The sequence below is a fragment of the Alligator sinensis genome, unplaced genomic scaffold, assembly GCF_000455745.1.
Source record: "Alligator sinensis unplaced genomic scaffold, ASM45574v1 scaffold210_2, whole genome shotgun sequence".
Lineage (NCBI taxonomy): Eukaryota > Metazoa > Chordata > Crocodylia > Alligatoridae > Alligator > Alligator sinensis.
In genome coordinates this window covers 1,189,131-1,208,520 of record NW_005841946.1, presented here as the reverse complement: position 1 = coordinate 1,208,520, position 19,390 = coordinate 1,189,131, and the positions used below count along the sequence as shown (strand labels likewise).

Here is a 19,390-nt window from a genome sequence, read left to right as displayed (position 1 = left end):
GACGTCCCAGGACCAGTGAATAATGCAGATGCCGTCTCATACCATGGTCTGTGCCGGTGCGTGCCTGGCTTTTAAGCAGACCTGTTCTTTGCACAGACACTTCTGCATGTCATTGGCCTTAAAGCCAGAGGCTGGGAACCTTTTTGAGCTGCAGACTGAACAACCTGGATCCAACCTGTGGGCTGTATGTTGCCAACTCCTGTCCTAAGCTCTCACGTTACACACATGGCGTCCTGTGACTTGCCTGCACTGAAGCAAAGTCCTGGCTAATTCCCCAAGGATCATGTGGTCTAGAGAGCTCTTCCATAATTCGCAGCTCTGGGGGATTTGGCTGAGGACTACACATGCCAAAAAACCCCTAGAAATAACACATAAGAGAAGGGGTGGGGAAGTACTGAAGGGGTGTAAGGGGCAAATGCATGGCACTTCTTTCACCAGAGATCCCAGCCCAGGTGTTTTACACCTCATACTAATGTCCTGACAGGCAGGTTTGAAAACACGAAGCAAAAACCTATGAACAAGGGAGTGCAGTGCAGGGCAGGGCAGTCCACTTCACTGGGAAACTACAGACAGAACCTGGCCTTGCAATAATCACAGTCTCTTGCATCATAAGAGCTACAATCTACTGGGTCTGAGCATCAGTCCGTCTTGCCCGCTCTCCTGTGTCACACAGGGGCAGAGAGCGGAGGCTGAAAGGGAGAGTGAGCAGTGCACGATCCAGGTTTTTTCCACTGTTCCTCTCCCACTTGCAACCTCCGGCACTTAGGGGCTAGGGACTGCTGATTCGGAGGCTATACCCGTACCTCCCATGCGCAATAGCTACCGATGCCCCTTTCCTCCAAGGACTTGTCCAATCCCATTCTGAGTCTGGCTAAATTGTCAGCTTCCACAACACCTTGCGGCAACGAGCTCCACACTTGAATTACATGCTGCATAAAAAAGAACTTTCCTCTGTTAGTGTTAAACTTACTACCCACTAGTTTCATTGTATGACCCCTCGTTCTTGTGCTGTGAGAGACAGGAAATAATAAATCTCTATTTACTTTCTCTTCACCATTTAGTATTTTCTAAACCACCCCCCACACGCATCTCTTTTCTAAACTGGGCAGGCCTGGCCTCTTTAGTCTCTCTTCAGTGGGCCAGGTACTAAACCCAAGGAAGTCAGACTCCAGAGCTCCTGGCTGAATGCACTCAAAGCATGTGCATGTTCCTGCCATTCACAGCTTTCCCTGGAGCCCAGGGAGACGCAGCTCTGGCCTGGAAATGGAGCCCTGCACAATACCAGGGCACACCCTTTTATTATCTGATAGCTACAAAGGACCGCGCCAAGCGCTGAACAAACAGAGGGCTGGGTCCTGCAATCAGGTGCGCAAAGGCAGAGCATTGCTTTCTCCCTTCATTTCCCTTAATGTATGTTTTATGTCCTGAGGAAGACTGTGATGGCAGATGGGCTTCACTAGTCCCGTCAGTCGCAATTATCCAAATATCAAGAGGGAAGGCAAATGCTTTCTGATAGCTGCAGTGCTGGATAGCCTACCAGCAGCTTTCATCTTAAATTCATTTTACCAATTAATAAGCAATGCAGCAGCTCTGGGGGAAAGGACCTTATATTAACCCCATTGTACCAGTGGTTAAACTGAGGCACAAAGCAATTAGCAGATCTGCCCCAGCCTAAGCAGCTTGTCACTAGACTGAAACCCTCCCACTGTCCCATCAACCAACTCTTCTTCGCGTTGTACTTTTGCCTACCAGCGTTAGCACTGGTTCTGCTGTAACACTTCCACATTCTGCCAGGAAATCTGCCCGTGTGACTGCACACATGGAAAAGTAAATAGGAACCACATTTTTTACTGCAGTAGCAACTATTACCCTGACTGATACCTAAGTGCCATCCTACCAGGGCGCTGTACATGCGCTGAGTAAGGGACTGTTCCTACCTCAGAGATGGTATAAGCTCTGTAGACAAGGAGGACGCAGGATGAGAAAAAAGAAGGACTCTCAGCAACTTTCTCAAGATGGGGCCATGAGATATGGGCAGATTTAGTGACTGGGCCAGGGTCACATGGGAGCCCATAGTAAACGAAGGACCTGAGCATATGTTTGGAGCCCCAGTCGTGTCTTCATCAATGACCTGGAAGATGGCATAGGTCACACCCTTAGCAAGTCTGCAAATGACACCAAGCTGGGGGGAGTAGTAGATATGCCGGAGGGTAGGGCTAGGATTCAGAGAGACCTGGACAAATTGGAGGATTGGGCCAAAAGAAATCTCATGAGGTTCAACAAGGACAAGTGCAAAGTCCTGCACTTCAGACAGAACAATCCCCTGCACCAGTACAAGCTGGGGGCCGACTGGCTGGGCAGCAGCTCTGCAGAAAAGGGCCTGGGGGTGACAGTGGACAATAAGATGGATATGAGCCAGCAGTGTGCCCTTGTTGCCAAGAAGGCTAACGGCATCCTGGGCTGCATTGGTAGGAGCGTTGCCAGTAGATCAAGGGAAGTGATTCTTCCCCTCTACTCAGCACTGGGGAGGTCACATGTGGAGTCCAGTGTTCAGTTTTGGGCCCCCACTACAGAAAAGATGTGGACAAATTGGGGACAGTCCAGTGGAGGACAATGAAAATGGTTCAGGGGCTGGGGGACAGGACTTCTAAATAGAGGCTGAGGGAACCGGGCTTATTTAGTTTAGAGAAGAGAAGACTGAGAGGGTATTTAATAGCAGCCTTCAACTACCTGAAGTGGGGGCCAAAAGAGGTTCTAAAGGGACTGTTCTCTGTGGGGGCAGATGACAGAACAAGGAGCAATAGTTTCAAGTTGCAGGAAGGAAAGTTTAGGTTAGATACTAGGAAAAAAAATTTCACTAGTAGGGTAGTAAAACACTGGAACAGGTGACCAGAGCGGTGGTGGAGTCTGCATCCTTGGAGGTTTTTAAGACCCGGCTGGACAAAGCTTTGCCTGGGATGATCTAGTTGGGGCTGGTCCTGCTTTGATCAGGGCATTGCACTAGATGTGACCTCCTGAGGTCCCTCCCAACCTTCATTTTCTACAATTGTAAAACCAACACTTCCTTTCCAAAGCAGTATCACAGTTCATGCACTGACATTCAAGTGGCCAAGTGGAAGTTACTGTACATCCTGGCTTGCAAAACAATATGGCTTTAAGGGCTTAAGGAGTTATACTTCACACTAAATCACTGGTGTGAAAGCCACTTTAGGTTTGCTCTGTATGTAGAGAGCAAACCACAGGTCTCTTAGCTAAGGAGAACACCCACCCATCATCACAGCCTGCAAAGATAAGCATCAATTATTCATGCAATGCTTCCCTAAACCAGCTTCCTGCACGGTTGGCAAATGGCGACTTACCGTTCTTGCTGAAGCATTACCAAGGTGCAGGTTCGTTTCAATGAAATATTTCCTCAGCAGGTGCTTGCTCGAATCAGGGCTGTCCATCAGGATGTAAGAGCAAAAGGAAGCCCCATTCTGCAGCAGAAACACGGCGATGTCTTCATTCCCTTTAAAGTAAAGACAGATTTGTGCACACTTGTTTTCAAGAGAAGTTGTCAATCATAACTGCTGTAGTAATAACCCCTTTAAACAATAAAACCAGGCATGGGTGTGCAAAAAAGGAACTACACTCAATCATTCTGCTTCCTCCAGCTACAATCCAGCAGATTGAGCTGGATTGTAGCTGGAGGAAGCAGAGCAGAGAACACATGATATTAAAAGCATTTGTTGAGATGCCATTTTTTGGGCGTCTCTTGATGCTGTTTATGCTGCAGCGCGTAATGTTCAAAGGATTCATTTCAAAGCCAATCTATGTTTCGAGAGTAAATAAAGTAATATGCTTGCTTTGGAGGACATTGTTTTTTCATTTAAAGATTTTTTTCCCCAGAAACTTAAAGAGAAGAATTTTAAATTTCTGAGCGGCCAGGGAAATACTGAGTGGATAAGCAATGTCTGCCATTACTTACATGGGTGTAACTCCACAGCAATACAAACTGGGCACATTGAGCTGAGATATTTACTGCAGATACTTAATTAGCTCTGCAGTAAACATCTCACTGTCTATACAGATTCAGGAGTTTGGGGCTGGAAAGGACCTCATGAGATCCTGCTCTGGGCAGGAAAGACTGCTGCGGTTAAATAACCCCAGCAACGTGTGCATCCAAAAACTTCATAGGGCTGCATTGGCCGGGAATCGAACCCGGGTCAACTGCTTGGAAGGCAGCTATGCTCACCACTATACCACCAATGCTTGGTTTTAAAGGCTGCAGTAAATTAATAAACTCCTCCATCGGGTAGTACTTGTAAATACAAGTACGACCCTGCTGCAGAGCTTTTTAGTGCACAGTAGTGCACATGTAGATGCTGATGGGGATGGCTGGGGCATGAGGCTGCTTCAGTGTGGGGGCTGCCTGCTAGCTAGCCCCGCACTGTAGCATGCTAGTGCCTCAGCCCCTCCACAGCCCGTTGAGCTGGGGAACAGCCCTGGGCTGGCAGGCTGAGCCCCTGGGCCCCTGGCTGCTCTGACCTGGCTCAGCGTGCTGCAGTTCCAGGCGCACGTTCAAACAGCGTGCCCTGGGGCAATAAACACTGGCGTGATGAGCACTGGAATAACTGGATGTGTAGATGCACCCACTGACACTAGGGCGATTGGGAGCATAATAATCCCCCTTCTTTAGAAGAGGTTATCATAAAAGGGCACAGCTGTGGGACATGCAACAACATACCTGCCTTTATTGCAGCATAGAGTGGCAATCTTATAAGAACAGGAAACTCATTCTTCCTGACCGCACAGCACTCGGGGTCAGCACTGTAGGTGAGGATTAAGAGCTTCACAATCTCCAAGTGTCCCTGCCGGCAGGCTATGGCCAGCATCCAATTCAGGAGTTGATGGAAGGTGCTGGGATCTAGCAAAACAATATGACATTACTTTAGATGGTGGCACTGGGCCAGCTTGCAGTCAACAATTGATCACTTAGCCGCGATGGCAAGGCACGACTAGGCTGTTGCAGTATGTGGCCTGACTGGCTGCATTCTCTGAATGTCATTTTGAAACCAAAACCTGACATGTGACATTTCTGCTGTTTCAATTTTCCCCCCTTTTCCCTTCTGTGAAGGACCCCTGCTGCACCAGATGGGGCAACTGACAACTGACGCCCAGGAAAAAGCCAACCTATTAAATAGGTACTTTGCGTCGGTCTTTCATCAGCCCCATGGGACGCCCATGCCCGCTATGGGACAGGGAAGTCTGGGTGAGGGTGATCCCCTGCCCTCCATTGATGCTGACTTCGTGAAGGAACATCTTGAGAAGCTGGATACCTTCAAGTCGGCCGGCCCTGACAATCTTCACCCCAGGGTACTCAAGGAGCTGGCGAGCATCATAGCCCAGCCTCTAGCACGGATCTTTGAAAACTCTTGGCGCTCTGGTGTAGTGCCCGAAGACTGGAAGAAGGCCAATGTGGTGCCTATCTTCAAGAAAGGGAGGAAAGTGGATCCAGCTAACTATAGGCCTATCAGCCTGACTTCTATCCCGGGGAAGATCTTAGAAAAGTTTATTAAAGAGGCCATCCTTAATGGACTGGCCGACGCCAACATCTTAAGGGATAGCCAGCACGGGTTTGTTGCAGGTAGGTCTTGCTTGACCAATCTCATTTCCTTCTACGACCAGGTGACCTATCACCTGGACAAGGGAGAAGAGATTGATGTCATATATCTTGACTTCAAAAAAGCCTTCGATCTGGTGTCCCATGATCGCCTCTTGGAGAAACTGGCCAATTGTCGCCTTGGGTCCTCCACGATCCACTGGCTGGAAAATTGGCTCCGGGGTCGGACCCAGAGGGTAGTAATCGATGGAAGTCACTCATCGTGGTGTCCTGTGACCAGTGGGGTCCCCCAAGGCTCTGTCCTTGGACCCATACTGTTCAACATCTTCATTAATGATGTGGACACTGGAGTCAGAAGCGATCAGAACTGGCCAAGTTCGCCGATGACACCAAACTTTGGGGCAAAGCATCCACACCAGAAGACAGGCAGGTTATCCAGGCTGACCTGGACAGGCTCAGCAAGTGGGCGGACGAGAGGAAGAAAGAGACTTGGGGGTCATCATTGACCACAAGATGAACATGAGCCTGCAGTGGGATGCTTCGGCTAGTAAGGCGACCAAAATGCTGGCTTGCATCCATAGATGCTTCTCAAGCAAATCCCGGGACGTCATTCTGCCCTTGTACTCGGCCTTAGTGAGGCCGCAGCTGGAGTAATGCATCCAGTTTTGGGCTCCACAATTCAAAAAGGATGTGGAGAAGCTTGAGAGAGTCCAGAGAAGAGCCACGCGCATGATCAGAGGTCAGGGAAGCAGACCCTACGATGACAGGCTGAGTGGGGCTCTTTAGCCTGGAAAAGCACAGGCTCAGGGGTGATCTGGTGGCCACCTATAAGTTTATCAGGGGTGACCACCAGTATCTGGGGGAACGTTTGTTCACCAGAGCGCCCCAAGGGATGACAACTAGGTCGAATGGTCATAAACTACTACAAGACCGTTTCAGGCTGGACATAAGGAAGAATTTCTTTACTGTCCGAGCCCCCAAGGTCTGGAACAGCCTGCCACCGGAGGTGGTACAAGCGCCTTCATTGAACACCTTCAAGAGCAAACTGGATGCTTATCTTGCTGGGATCCTATGACCCCAGCTGACTTCCTGCCCTTTGGGCAGGGGGCTGGACTCGATGATCTTCCCAGGTCCCTTCCAGCCCTAATATCTATGAAATCTATGAAATCTTCTGTGGGTTCAAACCCTTAGTTGAATTCAGCAAGAATGTGCTGATCGTTTCCCTCAACCCTTCGCAGTGATTGAGGTGAATGAACTATGTGCCCCAAACCCTTTCCAACGCTCATGATTAAATGGCTGCAAGATCCAGCCTCTGGGTTAACAACACGGGCATTCCCTGCGACATGCCCAGACTCACCGTGGATGTGCACAGCCTCCATTTATTTTAGTGACATCCCACATAGGACCAGCACTCATTTCCTGCCTAGGCAGGGGGTCGGACTTGATGATCTGTTGAGGTCCTGTCCAACCCTAGCATCTATGAATCTATGAACCCAACTCTTGGCACAGGGAGATAGGCAATTTATTATCATGCCCTGCTATGAACCCCAGCATGAACTTCTCCTGCAAACCAATGGGAAGATATGTACTATATAAAAACTATCCGAGATTACGGAGTTGGTCATTCAAGGGAAAAACAGAAGTTTATAATAAAAAACATTGTAATGTCTCTTATTAATTAGCTACAGTGTTTCAGAAGAGCTGGTCATCTAAGCATCCCATCTTGCTAAAACCACTTTCAATTACTGGGAAAGAATGAATTGTAAAACTCTACTTTATTTTCCGCTATTTAATAACAGCTGCTTTTTTCATTGCCCCATCTCAGGCAACAAATCTTCCTAGATCATTTGTAGTCTCTATTTCCAGTTCCCCAGCACCACATCACAGTGCTTGGGTTGCAAACATTACACGGGTTCTTAAATCCAGCCCCCCGAGTGGAAGCTCTCTGCTATCTCCTTTTCTAAAAGCATTTGCAAAATATTTAACCTAAATAACTTTCAAGACGTTAATCCTGCTCCCACTGAAGTTGACGGTAAAAGTCCTATTAGACCTAGTAAATATAGGGCTGGGTCCTTAAAATGGGCTGTGTCCATGCCACAAAGGACTGCACTCTCTCAAGGACAGCTCTAAGAGTGTCCCCTCCTGCAGCAAATAATGGAGGACTCTGCTGTCACGGAAAGGCAAGAGGACAAGGACAAAGACAGAGAATGAACTGCTGCCTCCAGTCAGTGCTCATTCAACGGGCATAGGATCCTGCCCCCTATGAGCTGCATCTCCTGGAAGACTCGCAGGCTAATCACAGGGGCTGACGCTTCCCAAAACTGCTGTTGCCTCTCTGCAGGTGCAGCGACATAACCCAGCTCGGTGGCTGGGTAGGAACGAACTAGCTAAACAGCAGCTAGCCCATGGTCCGCTAGCAAACGCAGAACCTTTTCCCTCTGGGGAAACCGCTTCAAGGCATTGTAGATCAGATCTCTCCACCTACTTTCCTGAAGCTGAGCCCTTTCCTTTCCAAGGGAGGTGGAAAAGCACCAGCACTCGTGGGAAGCTACACGCCCAACTGTGAAATCCCACAAGTCTATGGAAGCAGCATGAGGAAAAGGCAGATTACAAACTGGTCACCAGTCACGACAGGATGGCTGCTTTACCATGCAAGGAGTCTAACAGTTCCTTCACAACATCCACGTGCCCAAAATACGCAGCCACCACAGCTGGGTTGTCGTCATTGGGCTCCGTCGGTAATGTCACTAAGACGTCCTTCAGCAAATACCTCACGGCCTGCAGATCTCCGTAGGCTGCTGCAATACTGAGCAGCTGGCACTGGTGGAGAAAACAGAGCAGAATAAGGCACCAAAACCTCCCTCTCCCCTCCCAGTACAGAAAGCAATAAAGTAGACAGAGTGAGAGGACAGGGGCACCCTATGTATGCATTTATCTGCCACTGTAGCACGTCAGTCCTTCACACAACACTAAAAATGATCATTTTATTAATTTGCATGTATGAGTAATGTTCATTTAACCATCACTTTACCTATTTGCTGCCCAGGTTGCTGAACACAAGTCCTCCACCAGAACACACCCTGACTCTCAGGGAAAGCTCCCCATTTTAGGCATGAGCAACAAAGACACAGATAAGGAGGAAGCCTATACCAGGGCCTCCCAAAGCTAGATCCAGTGCCTTGCCCATAAAGCCACTCTTTACTCTTTCCTACCTTAGAAATGCTGATTAGCTTTACAGCCCCTTTTGCTGAGTAGGAGTCCTCAGCTGTACAGAAGTGTAGTAAGGCTATAATCTTGCACTGGAGCACCCTCATGCCCCAGCCAGCCCCTTTGCAGCCCACCGAGCCAGGTCAGAGCAGCCCCAGGTTGGCAGGCTGACCCCTGGGCCCCCTGCCAGCCGGGGCTGCACCGACCTGGTCCAGGGTGCTGGGTCCCAGGCTCACATGCAAACAGCAATAAATTCTGGAGTATATTGCTTCTGGGTGCACGTTCAAGCAGTGCTCCTGGGAACAATAAACCCCAGACTTTATTGCTTCACATTAACTGCACGTGTAGACATGGCCAGCAGGTTCCAAGGGAAGAAGGAGGAAGAGCCGCTGGCCATGGGGGAGCCAAGCAGCACTCGGGCAGCTGCAGCAGCAGAAGCAGCCCCGCAGGGAAGCTGTGTGTGCTGGCTGGGGCCAGGGCCATGCTGCGGGTGGGCACAGGGCAGGTGTGGGCAGGAGTGTGGCGCAGGATACTCCTGGCAGAGCCCAGCCCCATGCAGAGCACTGCAGAGGCAGCCACAGGCCGGATACAATCAATTGGTGGGCCAGATCTGGCCAGTGGGCTGTATTTTGCCCACCCCTGGGCTAGACTGTACCACAAAGATTACTATTCAGGTCCTGCCTGTAAGATCATAATGTAATGGACTTGTAGGGTCTCTGAAGCGGGAAGAAATGGGGTGCACAAGGAGGAGGAAACTTCCAAACACATGGGGCCGCATTTCTCCATCAGCCCATTGACCATATGCTTGCTGACTGGGATGCAGAGATTAAGCTGGGAGTGGAAACAGCATTCGACACGGCACCGCCTGCATCCCAGGGCCACCCCAGAGATCAGAGAGCCAGCTCCTCTCTGAGTATGTCCCTCCATTAGATGAGACCATCTGGGACACCTGAACTCAGTCTCAGGGTTTCTGTACTTGGTAACTGCGGAGCATCCTCAGATTTAAAACGTTACCAACACCTGCCCTGGGCTGAGCGCAGTAGTGCATTAGTTGCACTACTACTGTGCAATGCATTAGTTCAGCTGGGGTAGTGGTGGCGGTCTAGGGGATGGGTAAGAAGCAAGATACGATTGGTAATATATTTTATTGGACCAATTATACAGTTGGGAGAGATGTTAGATGGAGTGGAGGTTTATTGACCTTTGAAGCACACTGTCTGGGCTGCTTATTGCTGCAGGGCATTTCTAAGGCAGAGGAAGCCTGGATAAGCCAGTTAAGGTGGAAAGTCCAAGACAAGATGATTATATTCCAGGGTGTGTTGTATGCAAGAAGCTGGCTCCCCTGATTTTATAACTGGGGTAACCATTGCAACTGGAATAATACTGTCATAATGCTCAGGATTTTAAACCTGCTGTCTTACACACACACATACACACACAGGTCTTTTGGCTGACAAAATCTCCTTTACTGTAACCAACTTCCTAAGTCTCTTCCCTGGCTCCATCTGTTTTCAGTAAGAGACCAGCCCACTACATGAGCAGATAAGACTGCACATTTTCCGGGTAACCACAGAGTTCAGGATTTAATTCTGTAAAACATCAGAGATTATGAAGGTTTCTAAGTAGAGGGTTGGAAGATGCCCAGGGCAGCCTGGTCCACTGTACATCTCCTTTGTATGATCTCACAGAAAGCATCAAACTCCACCTGGAAGAAACCTTCCTCCCAGAATACCTCCTCTGTTTAGTATCTGCAGAGCAGCGTCTGCTCTATCGCTGGCATGATACAAAGCCCTTGGTGAGAGTGCCATAGAGAACTGAACGCAGGACCTTGGGATCTAAAAAATACAAGCTTTTGCCCTCTGAGCTAAAGCACCCACCACTGCGAGCTCCAAGCCAGGGGCCATAAGGAGGGCAAAAGGGCAGAAGTCACAATCTTAATATAACAGAATCTATAATTGCATCCAAATGGGAACACAAGCCCTGCTTATCATCTCCAAAGATGATCAAAAACTAAACAGAACCAAAGCTCACAGCACTTTCTCAGGCCATTCAGATTGCCAAACCCGTCAGCCTATAACCCATGGTTGCTGGTTTTAGCAATAGTTGGATTTTTCTGCAAGTGCTATAAGGGAGCTCTTTTTCTGGAATCATCCCAAGACAAGCAGGTGTGGAAACCTCCTTTCCCTGCCCTGGAAGCCATTTCTATAGTCACTTCTCAGACAAAGGCCATTTGCTGCAAGCAGGCAGCGAACACAGCAGAGGTTCGTTTGCAGAGTCTGGAAAGAGGGAACGGCAATTCTTTGCCCTTTGTTCCAGGCACACGCATCGTCAAATGGGGGTTTCTGTCTTGCAGGGCGTACTTGGCCTGTACCCCAGCAAGCTGCCACTGAGAAGCCATGCGGTGCGGTGAAAAGAGCTGCAGACTCGGTCCTGGGAAACATGGAGTGAAATCCTGTCCCTGCTGAAGTCAATGGGAATTTTGCCGTCCTTCTCAGTAGAGACAGGCTTTTACCCCAGAGAGACTATCAGGTTAAAAATGACTTGTGTCACTCTGGACTATCCACTTCACCTTTCCATGCCCATCGTCCCTTGGTCTATCTGGCTTTGAAGCTCTGCAGGGCACTCTTAAAATATTTGTGTACACCATCAAGGTCTCGGCCTGTTTGAGACTTCAAGATACATGCATAAAATACAAGGGAATGGGACGTCTGGAAGAGGCGTGACTGTAGACACAAGCCATGGGTAAGCAGGCTCCCAGTGAAGGATACCATCTGCCCTACCTTTTCTACTTGTAATATATTCTCCTCGCATGTTGTTTTAATCAGATCTTGGGCCGTATTGGTGTCTCCACTTTTATAAGCGGCCTGAATGTTATCTGTCACGGGGGTCGGCGGTATGGAGACGTCACCTACAGTGGACTGTTTGCCGCCCATGTCCACAGCACCTGTGGGAAAGAAGAAAAAGGAAGAAGCGTTTGCTCATAGCCCCTCACACCACTGCAGTGTCAAAACACGCCAAGCTGCAAAGAAGCGGCAAGGCATTTATTGCAAAAGTATTTTGTATGTGTTGTAAAATAGAATACAAATAATAGGACTGTCTAAAATGGAGCAAGGGTGAGTGCGTGAGCGAGTGCCTCGGAGGACTTTCCCATGCGGACATGAAACTGCCACGGCAGCGACTTCCTGAATCCGTGCGGGAGGTGCTTTCCACAAGGAAAAGGTGTGTGAAAGCACATGCATTCCCGTCCTGCCAGTGCCTGGCAGGGACATCGCAGGCTGAGCCGGCACCTGGGTGAGGTTGCCACCTACGGTGGCACTGATGGAGTGAGGGGTCTCAACGGGCAGGAGGTGCCTATTAACATATCCAACCCCATGGACCTAATGAACGGTGCAGGGCTCATCTGCAGTGCGAGCCATCCCTACTTGGCTGCGGAGCTGGAATTTGGCAGTGGCGGTATTAATTGCTGCGGCTCCTGGAGGCACAGCAGTCGCTGCTCTTCCTGCCACCGAATGTCCAGCCCCGCAGACCAGATGATGCAGCTCTGCACTTCATATCTGGTCTCCGCACCCAGCTGGAAATTGGGCAGCGGGACTAGCGGCAGCATTAATTGCCACAGCTCTGTGGGCTGGACCTGGCCCACAGGCCTCCTGTTGGTCACCCCAGGTCTGATGTTAAGCAGGATGCCCAATGTCACGCAGGCCAACCAAGGACAAGCCGAGGACAGAGCTTGGATCTCCTTGGGGATGGATTTTTACAGGTAGTTTGGAGCCTAAAGATGTAAACAAGTGCCTGGGGGCATGTTCAAGTGCATCTAAGCTCCCCCTGCTCCCTCATCCTGTGTCTTAACCACAGCATCAGATCCATTTTGGCTAAGGTTGTGTGATTGGGGTGCTTGTACCACGCACCTTGCTGAGCCAAGAGGTTCAACTCCCCTTCTGGGCTGAATTGCTGGGCCTGGCACCAAGGGCTCATCATCGTAAGCCTCCGTGAGCAAAGAGAGCATGGGAGGCAGCGAGACCCAGTGGGTAGGATCTCAAGTGGGCCAGAAGATTGGGATTCCAGTTTTGGCTCTGTCCCTAGTCTACTGGGTGAGCTGAGGCAAGCCAAGTCATGTCTCTGTGCCTCAGTTTCCCTTCTCTGACTTTTTTTCAGACTATAGACTGCTTGTGGCTAGGATTGGGGTTTATTCTTCACATGTTTCCACACTGCCTACTGCAATGGCAGCATGGAATGGCCCTGATTCTGGTCATGCCTGTATTATTACAATAATAATAATAATAATAGCAAGCTGCTTTAAAAAGTACAAAAGAATGAAACAAAGAAAAGGAAAGTGGGTGGCACTTTTCACAGGACAGATCTCTTTAGCACTCAAATGATCTTCCCTAATAAACCATCATTAAGGACTTACCATCCTTCCTTTTAATTTGCCACGCACACATCATGGAAAGCAATCTCCCTGCCTGAAACAGCTCTGAATTTAAGGCTATGCGCCCATTCCCAAAGTCCAACGTAGATGAGATGTGCACTCAGTTCTCCCTGTTTGCTTGCTCGCTGTGTTTTCCTACAGGAGCTAACAAGGAGTTCTTTTATATGCACATTTATCATGTGAATTTTAGTTTCACGCAGTCAGAAGGAAGTCTGGATCAAACTGCAAGTGTCAGTAAATCTCTGTGAATAATTCAGTCTGAGTTACTAATCCATCCTGACTAACACTTTGCATTAATTATTAAGATCAAGCTCGAGTCGCCCAGACATCTGAGATGGCTCCAGAGATTCAGGCCATTAGGTTCTGCAGGCATCAATAATCCTTCTCGGAGGCTGCAGCGGCGTGAAGGACACACAGAGAGGATTCAAGGCAAATAAATGTGATTTTAAATGATAGCGGGCAACAGGCCCACAGCCTTGTCTGCCTTTGGTTTCCATCCTGATTTGTAGAAATGTTGCCAAATATTGGAGAGAACATTTCACCCAACGTTTACTCCCCTCTTTTATGGAGCCCGGCACAACAGCAGCTGACCCACCAAAAAAACTCATGTTTGCTACAACTTTGTGTGCTTTTGATGGAGGAGGAAGTTGGTAGTTCATCGATAGGCAACCTTTTTAAAAGGGTGAGAAGATGATGCCTTGCTTGGATAGAGAAGCGTAAAGGAAAATGAGCCATTAAACCAACAAAGGTGTAATGACAAGAAAGGGCTAGATTTGAAAATTAGGCTTCGGTGCCACTGTGCCTAACTTTTAGGTGCTTGGCCCAGGAGTGGGATCCAGGACCCTGCAGTCCTGTCCAGATGTGCTGCTAGAGGCGCTCCAAGCCATGCGGGGGCAGATGTTCATGCCCCAGGAAGCCCTTCAAAAATGCTTGAAGCACTTCAAATTGACCCTCGAAAAAGAGAGCAAACACCTTGGACTTCATTTTGAAGCACTTCCTGAAATGTCTGCACCCTCCAGCAGAGCACAGTGAGGTTGCTTGGTTCTCTTGCATCCCACAGGGCTAGGCTTTGCTCCACCATGGGGTGGAAGGGGAGAGCGAAGCAGACAAGCAACGAGGGATCTCCCATGTGCTCGGCTGTCGTCCGAAACCTCCAGATGCCAAGAGCATGGAGGGGTTGATGCTTTTGCAGCCCCTCAGAAGTGCTCTGGACTCCAAGCTGGGGAGAAATGCCACTCTCTGCAGCCTGGCACGCTCCCTCCCAAGGCAGCAGGCTTTTTCTTTCAAGCTGGCGCTCCTCTTGTAAAGAGCTGCATCGTGGTTAGAGCACTTGACCAGGCTCAGGTCCAGTTCCCTTCTCTCCCGGAGAGGATTCAAACCTGTATCTCCCACAAGAGTACCCTAACCACCAGACTATAGGCTACTCCCAGCGAGTACTTCTGTAGCTCATTGCCTGGACCCTCGCCCAAGAGTCCTCGCGGGACTGCTCCGTGGACCCCCGAAGCATCTGACTCCTGCTCCTTCTCCTGCTCCCTTTCTGCACCAGCATACTCTTTTCCACGCGGCGGCACAGCTGTAGCGGGAGGGGTTGGCAGTGCCCACTCCCCACCTACAACATCGTGATGGTTCAGTGCGCTTCAGGGAGCGGGGTTCAAACCGGCTCCGAGAGAAGAAGGAATGCAATCCAGATCTCCCACGTCCTGAGCGAGTGCTCGCTTGAATGACCACATCCTCCTCCGTTTGAAAAGGAAGCAGGAGCTGGTACCCGATGGCGGGTGTTTGTTGGGCATGCTCTGAGAATAATACCCTTTGTGAGGTTGGGGCCAACGGGCACCTAGCTCAGGATGGATCCCATTGTGTCAGGCACCGACCTGCTCAGCACTCTCCATGCCGAGCGCTAGCAGAGCTAGCTCACAAACCAGGTGCCTCTGGACTCGAGGTAGTTTAGCAGGGGGTTCAGGATTGCAACTTTGGCCCGAAGTGTTATATTCTGCCTTGGCTCCTGTTCAGATCTAGCCTGAATTAACCAGCGATGATACACCTGAACATGCCAAACTGGTGGATCCAGTTAATGCTTGATTCGCCAACCCTAGCAAACAGATGTATTTACATTTAACTATCCACGGCCAAAAGTGAGTATCGCCTGTCATTTAACTGCGTACTCTAACCAGAGACGCTGCTTTCTGCTTCGGGGAAACCGAACTCGCACCTCAAAAACCTGAGAAAAAAGAGCTGTCATTGGATCTTTAGCAACAGGAAGAGCCTGTAACTGCACCAGCTTACAAATAGAGAGAAAGTAAAATTGATGAGTCACAGGCTAAGAAAAATTCTGCCCTCGGAGACAGTCGCACCCCCATCAAAAGTTAATGAAGTGCCGCAGACTTATAACATTCAATCCTTTCACTGCCGAGTTCCCCAAAGGAGAAAAAAAGGAGCCTATTGCAAAGTAATAGGTCTCAGCGAGTCAGATTAATTACCCCGCTCCCAAAAGAAATAATGGTATCTTAAGAAATGACATCTCAAATTCTCTATGCTGCTCTCTCTGCTTGTCATGGGATTGACACTGGTGTTTTAAAGAAACTGCAATATGAAGAACACTGCCAGAGCTAGAAAAGGAAGGGCCAGGGTAAATTAAACTCATGTCAACACATTTCTTAATTATGAAAAGGAAAGGATAATTATCTTTTGCTGATCCAAGAGTATTTTTTTTCCAACAGATCAATGGCTGAACTGCCTTTAGTGCAGGTATTTATGCAGATGGAGGGAAATGTTTGTTAAAATAATGTGAATTTGGCCTTAACGTATCACCTATTTTTACACACAACTGTTTCGAAACCTGGTATAAGTTCTCCTTAGGCTTTGACACTGCAAACACTTACCCTCTTTAGTAACTTCGACATACGTCCCAGGTCTCACTGAGAGGTCAATGCACGTGTATAAAGTTTCTGAAAAACAAACTGGGGCTGACTGCCAAAGGCAAATGATGTTGAATATGTGCTTAAACTGTGACCAGGGAGGTTTAGGTTGGGCAGCTAATAAACAGCAGCTCAGTTCTGAGCAGCCATCAAAAAGGTGAACCAAATGTTAGGGATCATTAAGAAAGGAATTGCAAATAAAACGGAAAGTATCACCCTGCCCCTTTATAAAGCGACAGTGGGCGCATGTACACAAGACACAATGCCGCAGCAAATTGTTACCATGCAGCAGCGCTGCTGCGCACTAACCAGTGAGCCGCAGTAACGAGCTACTGCACAGCAGCGATAGGAAAAAAACCGTGCGGCAATGGTACTGCACAGCAATGCCAATAATGCTTCTGCAAGTACTAAATGACTGCGCAGTAACAACTGCACAGTCCGCTGCACATGCAGACGTGGCCAGTGTGTCCACACCTCCCATATTGCGCCCAGCTTTGCTCCCCACCAAAAAGGATATAGAAAAACTGGAGAAAGTACAGAGAAAGGAAACAAGGATTGTAAGTGATATGGAGGAGCTTCCATTGAGAAGAGACTAAAGAGGCCAGGCCTATTCAGTTTAGAAAAGGGGGGACACGATAAGGGGCTAAAACATACTAAATGGTAAAGAGAAAGGAAATAGGGATTTTTGCAGGGGTGTAAATAGGGATTTTTGCAGGGGTGGGCAAAATGTGGCCCACGGGCTAGATGCGGCCCGCCAGGCCATTCTATCCAGCCTGTGGGGCCCCTAAAAATTTAGAAAATTCATACTTATCTGTGCCTAGCTGCCTGATATGCGGCCCTCAATGGCTTGCCAAAACTCAGCGAGTGGCTCTCCGCCCAAAATAACTGCCCGCCCCTGTATTATTGACTCCCTCTCAAAACACAAGAAATAAGGGTCACGAGCTGAAACTAGTAGGCAGTAAGTTTAAAACGAACAAAAGGAAGTTCTTTTTCACCTAGCGTGGAATTAAAGCGTGGATCTCGTTACTCCAAAATGTGGAAGCTGCCCATTTGGCCAGATTCAAAAAGGGATTGGACACGTTCATGGAAGAAAGGGGTGTTGGTAGCTATCGAGCATGGGAGTTAGGGGGACGGCCTCTGAATCAGAGCTTCCTAGATCTCCAGTGCTCGAGGCTGCAAGTGGAAGAGGAACAGGAGAAAAACTCTGGTCATACCCAGTTCACTCTCCCTTTCAGCATCTGCTCTTCGTCTCTGCACAACACAAGCTGCTGGGCAAGATGGACCTATGGTCCATCCCAGTAAATGACAGTGCTTATGTTCTTATTAGAGAAACTTTCTAAGTGAGGGTAGCTAAGCATTGGAACAGGTAAGAAGAGAGACCGTGGCATGTCTGTTATTGGAAGATCCTAAGCGCAGGTCAGACCAGCACTTTTGGGGGGGTGTTAAACAAGGCTGGTCCTGCCTTGAGCAGCACACTAGACTAGATGGCCTCCTGGTGCTCTTTCCAGCTCTCTTTTTCTATAATTCTAGAAATTTGGACAGGAAGGTGCCGATCTTGCTACTGGTGTAGCTTGGATCTAAGCACATGACTTTGTTTCACACACTTCAGCGCATGCTTGCAGGCTGTGCTAGGTAGGAGTCTAAAATGATTACAGGACAATGTACGGGGTACAGTGAGTCGCATTGCATACTATTAACACCCCCGTTATAATAAGAGGCGCCTGGAACTTTGCAAGCTTTTAAACCTCTTCAGTTTTTCTTTCTTTTCCTAGTAAAAATGCAGCCAGAACTACCCCTCCAGCCCCGAACTGCCCCGCTGGACCTGCAGACCGCTCACCTCTTGGTGCGTTTGTGGCTGCAGGAGCAAAGGTAGCAAACGGCATCCATTTGGACCACGGGGAGGGTTCGATCTGGGCTCACCTCCCTTTAACCCATGGATATGACCACAAGCAAAAAAGAAATCCAATGTGCCTATCCTTCCCATTCACCCCCCTGCATCCTCTATCTATCCTCGCCCTTCCTCTGTCTATCCGCACCCCATTTTTCTCTTTCTCCTGCGGGCAGTAAGCAAACCAAGCCCAAAAGAAAAACTGTTGGCATTCACTGGCTGTAGCAGGATTCCCTCCTGCTGCTGCTGGACCCGCGCAGGCTGCGAGAAAGGAACTGACTCTGGAAATATTCCATACTTTGCATTTCAGTGTCTTTGAAGGGTCATCGCGGCTTCACCCGAGATTGTGCAACTGCCGGCTTTTCCAAAATAATCCGCTGGAAGAAGCTGTTTGCAGACAGACAGACAGACAGACCTGACCCCACTCCGCTTTGCAGCCATGAGAGAGCTGCCAGAACGCGACGGCGACCGCGTTGCTTGAACAGAAAGAAATGCAAGAAAAATGACACCGATGCTTTTAATTATTAAAAGGACCCGCAGATTTGAGAATTCCCAGCAGCTCTGTAACTTCTCAGGCCCTGTTCGTAACAAAGGTGCTTAAAATATATGATTTTAAAGCAACGATATTCCTTCGCTAGGAAAAGAAATGAGTGCTGGCAGTTAAACCCCACTGCGAGCTGTCAACGTGCCTGTGAACAGCAGCACAATGCAAGAGTGTGCTGCGCAGCGAAGTATTACCTCTGCCTTTATCCACCATACCAGCTGGCCGCTAAAATAACCCTGTTGCCTGCCTTGGAGAAATACCTGCATGTGACTGCTTTGAAAAGGGCTGCATAAGTCCCTGTAATCAATAAAGCAAAAACCCTTTTGGAATGAACAGAAATACATATTTACCCGGTACGCGAGGATACCCTGAAATGGCACAGAGAAGGTACAGTTGAGAGGTGCTTTGGAGGGTAAAACGAGCCTAGGAATTAACCGGTCTCAATAAACAATTGCAAAATAATTCAAAACTGTTACTAACCTGGTCATCATTTAGGGAGCGCTTCCACAAAGCGGCCCAAAGCTCATTATTTAAGACCGTCTCCCACTCAGCAATGCTCCATTAAGCTATTAATTGCTCGAACTGTTAACCGCCTCGCACCGCTTCAGCAGAAACAGCTCCCAGGCTACCCTTCTTGCAGCCAGTAGCTGAAGCATCTTTTGGCTGAACGGATGCCTCTTTGTCTGAGATAACCACTGCATTTTAGCCTTGACAGTCATTTTCATCTCCATGTCCCATTACAGTGAAATTCAAGCCTTGGGTTCTTCAGAGAGGAGTAGGGAATTGGGGGCAGGGGTGGGGAGAGAGC

General features: G+C 48.9%; 1 protein-coding gene and 1 non-coding gene across 2 annotated transcripts in view; both read right to left on the bottom strand.

Moving 5' to 3' along the window:
- The window catches only part of LRRK1 (leucine rich repeat kinase 1), a 99,982-nt gene that overhangs the window by 59,839 nt on the left and 20,753 nt on the right, over positions 1-19,390 (bottom strand). Inside the window, exons 4-7 of the mRNA XM_025199561.1 lie at positions 11,590-11,753; positions 8,251-8,422; positions 4,727-4,906; positions 3,360-3,508 (exon numbers count right to left, since the gene is read on the bottom strand). Coding sequence (XP_025055346.1) covers positions 3,360-3,508; positions 4,727-4,906; positions 8,251-8,422; positions 11,590-11,753 — 665 coding nt within the window. The remainder of the gene's footprint in view (positions 1-3,359; positions 3,509-4,726; positions 4,907-8,250; positions 8,423-11,589; positions 11,754-19,390) is intronic.
- On the bottom strand, positions 4,180-4,251 carry TRNAG-UCC. Its single transcript has one exon. It is a non-coding gene; the product is annotated as a tRNA-Gly (tRNA).